Below are 11,943 nucleotides of genomic sequence, written 5' to 3'. Positions count from 1 at the left end.
CCCGAGTAGTTGCATTGATCTCTAGAAGAGGAGAATTAGACAGTTGTCAATTCCATTCAGATATGTTTAAGAAGACTACATATAATCCTAATTGAAGGAGGAAAGTAAGGTGAATTGCTAGGGAAATAACTCATTCATAGATGAAATTTTCTGTTTCTGTGTTTGTAGTTAAGAATCATAATTCTGAATTTAATTCCTCAAATTCAAAATTAGAAAGGGAAACAAGATAGATGCTTTCATCTTGAGACATTAACTCGGTAAATCAGTGGATTAGCTAGAAACTTAAGACATTTCAAGGTTCCTTAGAGAGAATGACCTAGGTTATGTGCATCATTAAATTATATTAATAAGGACAATGAATAATATATAGTTCAATCTTCAAATTTAATCTATAAGCTTGATCAACTTGATGATATGCAATAGTATGATAAACTAAATGTAAGCTTTACATAAGCGTGTAAGGGGATGGGTAATTTACATTTTTTCCACTTTAAAACAGAATGTTCCATTCTTCAACAATTATAACATTCATCATGAAAAAATACTAATTGATGGACATATTTTACACACTTTATAGCCCTCTAAATGATAGAATGTTTTTATTTTGAATCAAATTAAATATCAATAAAAACCCATTTTAATCTAATTAATGAAATTATTGAAAATATGGGTCACTAAGATGTAAATTGGAATTTTTTTTAGAAACTAAAATTTAGGTGTTAGATTGTTCTTTACAATAAGATCCTGTGAATATGACAACTTTTTCTCAACTTCTAGCAAATAAAACAGACAAATATTAGCAGCAATGGCTAACTTCAAAGTTCAAATCTAGACTTTATAGAAAATCCTAATTAGAGGTTACATCTGCCTCAAAAAGCAAGTATAAAGCCAAGTCTACTAGCTTTTTATTGGACTACATTATTTGCACATATTGATTCATTAACTGCTGGATCGTTATATCATTGAAAGGAATGGGTAATGGCATGTTGGAGGATAAAAACCTTTGAGACACTTGCTGCATCGATGGCCGACACTGGGGAGATGGATTCAAGCATGCTAATGCTATTGTGACCAAAAGAGTCACATCTCGTGCATCTTTCCGCGATGGCTGTGGGATACGTGGGTCTAACACATCTTTTAGCCAAATGCTTTTAGAATATGTCTTTGACAAAGATGATATCAAATCTCCAGGATGTTTTCCCATGATTGTTTCCATTGTCACCACTCCAAAACTATAAACATCACATTTTTCAGTCACAACTACAGTGTATGCAAGCTCTGCAATGGAGCAAAAATATATAGAAATTATGTGATTGTACTGTCTAGAGGTAAGTAAATGTTAAAAAATATACAACAGAAACAAGAGAAGTATAAGAGAATCAGAAAAGCTGACCTGGAGCAATATAACCATAAGTACCAACTAGAAGAGTTTGATTAGATGTATTTGGATCAATGATTCTAGCTGTGCCAAAGTCAGATAGAAATGCCTCCATCTTTGAGTTCAATAACACATTACTAGTTGTTATGTCTCGATGGATAATTACAGGAACACATTCATGATGAAGGTAGAACAAAGAATTTGCTATTCCTTTGATGGCATTTACTCTCTTACTCCAATCAACCTCTTTAGCTTCGTCATCATTATTCAACACATAAAAAAGGCTACCTCTTTCCATGTATTCATAGATGAGAAACATGCATTGATTATGTAAACAAAAACCATGAAGCTTTATGATATTGCGATGTCGAATTTCACTTAACATCTTCACTTCATTATGAAAACTCTTAGAAAAATATGTGTTTTCATATTCTCTTCTGTGGAGTTTTTTCAATGCTACAATTTTGCCACTAGGAAGCTGTGCTCTATAAACACTTCCGTAGGCACCAGTTCCAATACAATATTTGATATCAAAATCTTCCGTTGCTTCAATGATATCTTTATATGCAATGTTTCCATCATAATTCCATATGGAAAACAAATCCCCATTTTTTGCTTCTCTTGTCTCACTTATGGATTTCTTATTCCTTTTGAACGAGTGAAATAAAATGAAACCCATGACAAATATAATGATAAGAAAAATTGTTAAGGGAATAAAGACTTTCAACAATAAAGACTTTGGAGCTTTAGAAGAATCATGAATCTCCGGACCAAGTAATTCTTCATTCCCCTCTAAAATGTCATGAGAGAAACGACCATAAACTTCACTTGGAACATAGCCACTGAGAAGATTGTATGACAAATCGATGTAGTACAATCTACCAAATTCTCTGGGTATACTACCAGATATATCATTGTAGCTCAAATTAATGCTACATTTTAATGGGGAAGCACATATGTCATACGGTAATATTCCATTGAATTTGTTGTGACTAAAGTTACCATAAAAATAATCATACAAAATGTGCGGCACTTTTCCACTTAGATTATTGTGGGAGATATCTAGATTAGAAAGATAACTGATGAAATTTCCAATCTGTTCTGGTATGCTGCCACTTAACCGATTTTGAGAAACATTAAAGTATTGTAAATATGTCAAATTAAAAATTGAAGAAGGGATGGCACCTGCAATGAATGAATTAGAGTTCAAATATAAGTTCCTAAGGTTTGTCATAAAACCCAAAGTTAAAAGAGAATGACTCAAAGGTTCCGTTTGATACAAAACATTGAAAATGAGAGATAAGGATTGAGATTGGGGTTAAAAACATATGTTAAAAGAATATTTAGCATGAATGATTTCTTATCACATGGGATTAGGCAATCCTATGTAGATGGGATTGGAGAATACCACTTCCCCTCATGGTATTCTTCAATTTTGCGTATATGGGTTTGTCTAATCTCAAGTATCACACAATTACTCATACTAAATATATTTTTAATATAGTTTTTCACTCTCAATCGCAATCCTTATCTTTCATTTTCAGTACTTCACACCAAATGGGACCAAACTTCATTGTTTCTACTCAAATCTAGCAAATTCTCAATAAGTTTGGCAAGAGTGAAAGGTAACACACCTATAAGGTTTTTGTTAGACAAGATCAAGTGATTGATATTCAAATATACTAGTTTTCATAAATTTGTGAATACATTTGGCACAAATATAAGTCTTTGATATTTGTCATAAAAGCCAATGCTAAGGGGATGGCTCCAACTAGATTATTTCTATTCTATTTTCATAAAGACAAAATGTAATTAAGATTATTGCAATGAAGTGTAAGCTCATGGTCATTATGGAATCTTGTGATCTTTCAAAAATGAGCTAGAAAGAGACATTCCTGTCAACGACTCATTTCAATTGTTTACAAGATTCATATTGCACTACTACAAAAAGTAGCCTTAACAACACCCTTTTACGGCGATTAAAACAAAAAAAAACACCATGAAAAAAAAAAGCAATGGTAATTTTGTAATTATCTAATAGTAAAAGTTACTTTTCACGGTAGTTATTTAAATAACCGTCATGAAAAGTATGCCCTTATAGTGAAAATAATGAGGTTGATGCTTGGAATTAATGCAACTTTAAAAAAAATGCTGTGATAAGCACTTTTAACGGTGGTTACATAGTTAAATGTCATGAAAAATCCTTTTAAGTGGTTTCAAAAAGTTTTTAAAATGATTCAAAACACCTAACATCGATGATATAACACCCCAATTTTTTTTTGACTCAGGAAAAACAGAAATAAAAAATTTTATTTAAAATTATTTAGTACCTGAATAAATTGGGAAAAAATATGGAATATGAATTTTGAAGACTTAGAAATATTTTGGAAAATTTTATTTCCCAAAAAGTGGCTTAAATAAATTTAAAGATATTTTTTAGGGCAAAAATGGGTTAATTTCTTAGAAAATTTGAAGAAAAACACTTAAATGTTTCTAATTAATTTGGAAATTTCAGGGAAATTATTTTAAGTAATAAAGAAGTTATTCAAGGCATAAAATCCTTAAAATGGATTAAGGATTAATTTCTAGAGTTAATGACTATTTTCTTAAAAAATTCCAAAAAAATAGTTAGGAGTTGACTTTTAACCTGAAATTTTTACAGAAATTATTTCATGGGTCAAAAAAACTAATAGATGAGGAAAATCTATATAAAACATTATGGATTAATTTCTGGATTCATTCTTAAATTTGAGGGGGGGAAATAGAGAAAGGGTCAAAGACAAGGTGTACTGTGAAAATGTTTAATACAATGACCCACACCCATGCCCCACGTGTTAACCTCTCCATTTAATCATCAATGATTCACTTCTTTCTCATTTTTATCATCTGGAACGGGAAAGAAACAGGGGGAGAGTTGAGAGAAATTGTGAGAGACCGAAAGGAAGAAGGTGACCGGAGGAAGCTCATCGAAGGAGGATCTCTTACATGCAACACTTGATTTTGAATAAGGTGAATATCTTGAGCCTCTTCCCCCCTTTATTTTCTTGATTGATGGCTGTATGAGGTGGTGATGTTGCTTGGAAGTTGGGTTCTGGTGAGAAAAACTCCCGATCAAGTCTGAAACTTGGTGATGATGGAAGAGCAATGTTTATTGATGGTTAGGGAGCATGTTTTTCAGCTTGCACGTTGATTTTTTTTCTTTTTTCTGGTTTTTGCTCTACTCTGGGTTGGCTGAAACAGGGGTCTAAATGAATCAAGGAAATAGCCATTGATTTGGATGTTGAATGAGGAGAAAATATGATATATATATACACACACACCCCCGTAATATGGTTGCATGTCATTTTCTTCTCCAATCTTGTGCATCTTGTGACTGGTTTGTGAGGAGATTTTGTTGCTAAATTTAGATTGATTGAACAGGGAGGTCATCGGGTTCACTGTAAAAGAAAGTTTGATAGATATAGAGAGAGAGAGAGAGGCAGGGAGAGAGACATACACATATGCGAACCACTATGTGTGTATATACATGTGCTGTAAAATAGAGGAGTAGTTTGGTTTTTTTTAACTTGGGAAGAATTAAGGGAATTATTTTGTGCAGATTGATGGGATAAACGAATAAAAAGGAATGTGATATTGGGTACTGTTATGCTCAATGTTTTTAAAAAACAAAATGGGAGGAAATGCCCTTGTTTTAGTTACATACCCGTAGATATGTATTACTGTTAATGGTTCAAAGAAGTTTATTGGTTTTAAATGGGTTGAATTGGAAAAAAAATCAAAAGAGATTTAGGAGCTTAACCAAAATGAATGAAGATATTTTTAGATTGACTAAGTGTGTTGACCGAAAAGTTGAGGAGGGTTAGATGATTTAAATCTGGGTTTGCTTTTCGGTATATACATATGTATGTATATACATGTATTTGTGTGTAATATTTGGTTATAGGATAATGTGAAAAGAGATGCTTGAAGCTTGGGGCTTTGAAATTTTGAAGAGAGTTAAAATATTCAAAGAGACATTATATAAATATACTGATTTTGGCGGGAACCTTATGGATGGGAAAGAAAAGAAAAGAAGACCTTTCAAAAGTTATAATATAAATATAAAAATATTATCCAAGATGACCAACTATTAAATAAAAAAGACAGAGTTTATTAATGGGTTAAGAGAAGTTATATTTTGGATAACATAAGCTAAATGGACTAAACATTGACCCATTTATATGTGAAACTATATTATAGGATTTGATATTTGCCTGAGCCCGCCAAGAAGCTAGTAAAGAAAAAATCTGCACAAGGTAATCCAAAAGAAAAGACTCCAGGTAGTGACTCTTTCTCTCTCATATACTTGCGCAATAGTTCTGCACGTTTGTTTGTGCCATAGTGCCTATATTCTTTAATAAATATATGGTGGATGTGTTCTGTGACAAATGATTGTGAACTTGTAAAGCTATACTTAGGTGTGTGTTTGTGGAACCTACTTTGCATTGAGCTCGTAGAGTTATACTTAGGTATGAGTATTTGAAAATTGCTTTGCATTAAGCTTGTAGAGCTGTATTTAGGTTTGAGCTTGTGAAATTTGCTTTGCATTGATCTCATAAAGTTGTACTCAGGTATGAGTATGTGAAATTTGCCTTGCATTAAGCTGGTCGAGCTGTACTCAATTATCAGTATGTGATATTGATTTAATTGCCACGATCATGTGTGTTGCAAAGTATGAAATGCATAAGCATCATTGATTATATCTGTTTGCAAAGCGTGAGATGCATGAGCATCATTGATTATATCTATTTGCAAAGCTTATGATATTAAGCATTGATGTTTATGCTAGGATGCACGTGCTGTTAATATGGCTTGTTTTGCATGCATTTATGAGCTTTGTATAATTTTATGATGGACTTCTATCATTACCAAGATTCATAGAATCTCACCCTTTTTATCTTGATTGTTTATTAGGTTTAGTTGAACTATGGATTGGTTATGTTGTTGATTATCAGGTTTAGTTGATTACGATTTGAAACTTTAGCTATCTGAGTATTAGATTTGAGTTTTAGGATTGAATTCATTGAATTTTAGTTGAATTTAAGTTTACTGAGAGTTGAGGTTTAGATTTGAGTTTTAATATTGAATTCAATGAAAATTGAGCTCTTTAACACTATTTATTGAGACCTTTTCATGGCGATTATTTTCTAAGAAATGCCGTGAAATTCTTACTTTTTTATGTCCACAGTAATCACTTCACCTCTAAAACTACTGTTAAAAACCCTTTTTAACCATTGTAAAAGATGTTTTCTGTAGTAGTTTTGGTGCAGGGTATTTTGTTTATTTCTAGTGGTTACTGATGGCTAACATATCAAAATTTTGCTAATCACTTCATTTCATTTAACAGATTTGGAGATGATAATTTTTGTTTAAGACAAAGTTTTGCCAACACTTCCTGGTTTGTTAATGTTTGTTATAATAATAAATTAAATTGGTAGAAAAACAACTTTGCTTGAAAGGTTTAATAGATAGTGTAGGTTTACATTACAATTAACTTATATTTGTGGCTAAACATAAATTTATCTGAATTGTCTTCTTGCAAAACTGCTTAACTTGACCTCACATGTTACCCAGCCATGTGTTTTCATACTTATACATATCATAGTAATGCTATGGTAATAATGAGAATGGGATAGGAGTTATTCTATCGACGCCAATATAATTTCCTTTATTCCTTTCGCCAACAAAAAGTATACAGGGTTGAATAATTGTGGGGTAGGAAGGTGGTGGCCTGGGGAAGAATAAAAGAATATGCTCACCAGTTCTAGACAGAAATGTGGCATCATGTCTACGAGGTATCCTTAATCATCTACTCTAACTTTTTTAATCGAACTTTTTAGGAAGATGAACTAATTAGCATTGCTTGTGTCTTATAACATTTACCTTACCTTTTTTTCTTAATTGAATTTTCTAGGAAGATGAACTGATTAGCATTGCTTGTGTCTTATAACAATTTTACTGGCTCGTTGAATTGCAAATGTGTTGTAGGTTAAGTATACATTTAGTGTTTTAATTTTATGTAAGGTTTCAATTTGATCCCTTAACTTTAAAAAGTACACTTTTAGTCCTTTAATCATAAAATTATTAGTCTTAAATGATTATTTTTGGTACAATTATAATTGTTTTGAAAATTAAACTTAATATTATAGTATTTAGTAATATTTCGTCAACATTCAAAAGCTCAATATTATTATTTTTTGTTAATCATTCTAGGATTAGAAGACTAAAAGTTTACTTTTTAAAGTTAAGGTACCAAAATGAAACTTTATATAAACTTAAAGGACTAAAAGTATACTTTAGCCTATTTGAAATCTAAATTGAGTAAATTTGAGATGTGAGAGTAGAAGGTACATGACTCAACGGTAATATTGTTATAAGATAAATTTAGATAAGTGAGATTTGGAAGAGCTCCAATATGAGTTGGAATGGTACCTCTCAGAACCAGTCATTTGAGTTGTAAATATATTAGAGCTTATTTCTTATCAAGTAAAAATCAAGGGTTAATTTGCTCTATTACATTATAGAGGCAAATAACACTCTAAATTGAGCAAATTTGCAAGATGAGAGTGAAAAGTGTGTAACTCACCAGTAAGATTGTTGTTAGACAAGTCCACCTGAATGATAGGACTAAGTTGAGCTCCAATTTGAGTTGGAATGGTACCTATCGAAGCCAGTCATTTGAGTTGTAAATGTATCGGAGCTTACTTCTTATCAAATAAAAATTAAGGATTAATTTGCTCTATTAAGTTACAGAGGTAAATAAACCTCTAAATTGAGCAAATTTGCAAGATAAGAGTGAAAGGTGCATAACTCACCATTAAAATTGTTGTTAGACAAGTCCAAATTGGTAAGATTATGAAGAGCTCCAATTTGAGTTGGAATGGTACCTATCGAAGCCATTCATTTGAGTTGTAAATGTTTCGAAGCTCACTTCTTATCAAATAAAAATTGAGGGTCAATTTATTCTATCAAGTTATAGAGGCAAATAAAACTCTAAAGTGAGCAAATTTGCAAGATGAGAGTGAAAGGTGCATAATCCACCAATAAGGCTGTTGTTAAACAAGTCCAAAAAGATAAGACTATGAAGAGCTCGAATTTGAGTTGGAGTGATACCAGTCGAAGCCAATCATTTGACTTGTAAATGTATTGGAGCTTACTTCTTATCAAATAAAAATTGAGGGTTAAGTTGCTCTATTAAGTTATAGAGGCAAATAAAATTCTAAATTGAGCAAATTTGCGAGATAAGAGTGAAATGTGCATAACTCACCAATAAAATTGTTGTTAGACAAGTCCAAAGTGATAAGATTGCGAAGAGCTCCAATTTGAGTTGGAATGATACCTGTCAAAGCCAATAATTTGAGTTGCAAATGTGCTTTGGTTTATTTCTTATGAAATAAAGGAATTGTAGAACAATCGTGGATCTCCTCTTTTCCAAGTATTTCTGCATTACCATTAGAAATTTAGTGCGGAAAAGAGCTAGAAATTTATTGCAATATTGCCACTAAGAAAATTGTATCGCAAGCTAATGTATGTATTGCACCTTTAATTTCCTTGTTTTTTAAGATCCTATTTGAATTGGAATCATACATATCAATCCTATTTCTCTAAGATCCAATTCTGTAAGATTGGTAGATGCAGTGAAGTTGAGATCTGCTAGCCAAGGTTGGCTTGAAATATGGGTCCATAGATGGGTGTTTTCCAAATAACACTTCCATTATTATCATTGCCATGTATATGGCATCCCATTCATCACGGTGGTCGGTTGAAGAGTTGTAGCTATTCCACCAATTGATCACAAGGGGGACTATATATTTTTGTTGGTGCTTTTAATTTGATATCACAAAACTCATACAACTTTACGACTTCTTTTTCTACGGTCTAAACACCCTTTTATAAGCCATCGTCAGTGTCAAAGTTGCAGTATGCCTCATGACAAATGGACGTAACCATAACGTGTGTAATGGGAAGAGGAGATTTCATTGATTTCTTGTTTGACAAAACCATGTCAGGTAATTTTTTAAATATTAAAAACTTTAATCAATTTTAACTAAATTTTTAGATTTATACAATGTTCTTAATAAAGCCTTATAAAAAGAATCAAATAAAGCAATACATACTGGAGAATTAATGGGTAGATACAGCTAACCCCTTACAAAGGGAATTCAGTTTGAGAAAACAGATTGTTCAAATTATAAAATTGAACGACCTAGATTTAATATAATTTTATTTTTATGTTTTAAATAATTTCATATTTCTATCTATGCAAAAATTTAAAATAGAAATAATATCTTAATTATTCACATTTTCAAGAAAATAATTTTTTACGTACTTAAAAATCATTGGTTAAAAAATTATAAATTTAAATAGTTTGAAACTACAATTTCACATAATATCATTGTAGTGATGAGCATAGTGGTGCTCATCCCCGCAATAAGTAGTTAAATTGGTTCCTATTACAAGTGTCCTGATAAAAGGTGTAAGCAAACATTTGGAACATCCAAAACCCGATAACTTAGCCGCAAAAAATTAGCTTGGTTTTCAGTCTCTTCTATTAATTTTGCCTCCTCTTCTTTTGCATTTTTCTGAAATTGCAGAAAAAGGAAGTGATAGATCATCAATATTTTAAAAAACGGATAACCGAAGTTCACAGACATAGTTCTCCTAATCCAACTGATGCATAAAAGGTCAACGGCAGAAGCTAGAATAAACGGTAACTTGCCAGTATACGAGTGAGTTTTGGTAAGAGTAAATGTTAATTTAATAGCAAGATTGTTTTGAAATAAATAATGGTAAGATTTTGAAGGGCTCCTATCTATGTTAACTGGAATGGTACTTGTCAATAGATGTATTAGATTGTGTAGACGTAAATATGACATTTTTAGATTGAGTGAGTTTTGCAAAGTAAGGGTGAAAGTAGAAGCTATATAACTCACCAGTAAGATTATTTTGAGACAAGTGCAGATTCTCGAGATTATGAAGAGTAGCTATCTGAGTTGGAATAGCGCCTATCAAACCCATTCCATAAAGATCCAAATGTTGTAGGTTGGGAAATGCAGTGAGGTTGAGATCTGCTAGCCTCGGGTGCTTTGGAGTGATTATTGGCTGAAATATCTTAGTAACACTTCCAAAGTCATTGCAATATATACCTTCCCAGTAACAAGGGTCATCTGAGGAGTGATCGCTAAAATTCCACCATTTGGTTTGAAGCAGAGCTCGTTTCTCCACTTCTGTAATACTAATCTGCTGGGAGCAAGCCATAGCAAAGCACAGTAACAACACCAATATCATCACACCCATCTTCCTTTAATTATGTTTGCACAAAGTGGCGATCACACCATTCATAGAGTCTTTATATAGACAAAAGCTTAACTACCATGGCTCTGGAAGTATTTTGTTTCCACGTCAGTGTCGTCCAATGACACCATAATAAAGACAAAGAAAACCGGTGGCAAAATAAATAAATACAAAGAAAACGAGTTGCACATACGCGGGATGAAATTATCATTATATTCTCAACCGCCCGACTCAATGTTAAAGTCTTCCTCACCTGTACTCACCTGTCGGTTTATTTATTACGTGCGTATAGATGAAGAGAAATAAAGAAGCAAAATGAAAGTTAACTCATAAATTTACTTAAAAAGATAATAATAATACTTTCCGGCATTGTTCTTATTAAATTTGAAGATATCGATGCTTTACATTTCCAAGGGACTACATGTTTTCAAGCAAGAATAAATTGGAAAAAAAAAAACAGTTGATATCCTAAATGAGATTATGTTTTGGGATTGGAAAGATTAAAGAATAAAAATAATATTTTGAGGCCCTGGGCCATATGAGACAAACAAAGCATAATCATTATTTTTTATGATATTTATCATTTAAGATTTACGTGTACGGGTTAAGAGAGCTTAAATAACTTAGATTAGAATAAAATTTAACATTGATATTTAATTGAGATACTATTAATTAGTTGGCAAAAAGAGGAAAAAATACTACTAATTAATAAAAAGATAAAACTATATTTTTTATCTTTTAAGTATTTTTTCAGTCTCATAACCCTAGCACAATCAACCTTAAATGATTTTTTTGTGGCAACCATTGTTGTTCTTCAAAATTAAACGTGATACATGAGCATGTGATAATGTGTTTTCAAAATAAAATTTTGAGTAAATTTAGAGGATCAGAGATGCAAGTTTGCCTAATAAATACAGCATTTGAAATAATTCAAATTGTAATTACTGTTATTTAAAATTATAGAATGAAAATTAATACAAGTATTCATCATCATTAGTTAATGAAAGATTGAAAGTGATCAAAAATTAGCATGAAAGCCGATTTAGGAAGGTTGTTATTCTAATGAGGAAAGCTGAGCGAGTTTATTTCTTATAATAAAAAATAGAAGCAAAAAGAAATAAACGCGTTTTTGCTTCTTCTTTTTTTTTTCTTTGAGGATGTTTAGTTTATCTAAAAAATGTTTTTACACGAGTCTATGTAAAACTCTTCTCATATACTTATTATATATATAT

At 31.6% G+C, this 11,943-nt stretch overlaps 1 protein-coding gene across 1 annotated transcript; it reads right to left on the bottom strand.

Moving 5' to 3' along the window:
• Positions 1-913: 913 nt before the first annotated feature.
• LOC114735929 (MDIS1-interacting receptor like kinase 2-like) lies at positions 914-2,057 on the bottom strand. Its single transcript, XM_028923715.1, has 2 exons — positions 1,394-2,057; positions 914-1,278 (listed from the first exon to the last, which is right to left on the bottom strand). The coding sequence occupies exons 1-2, from the start codon at positions 2,055-2,057 to the stop codon at positions 914-916; spliced, it is 1,029 nt and encodes a 342-aa protein (XP_028779548.1).
• Positions 2,058-11,943: the final 9,886 nt, after the last annotated feature.

This window comes from Neltuma alba, unplaced genomic scaffold (genome assembly GCF_004799145.2).
Source record: "Neltuma alba isolate B1F8T4 unplaced genomic scaffold, ASM479914v2 tig00013264_pilon, whole genome shotgun sequence".
In the NCBI taxonomy this organism is placed as follows: Eukaryota; Viridiplantae; Streptophyta; class Magnoliopsida; order Fabales; family Fabaceae; genus Neltuma; species Neltuma alba.
Note: the sequence above shows the minus strand (reverse complement) of the source record. Positions and strands in the feature narration are given on the sequence as shown.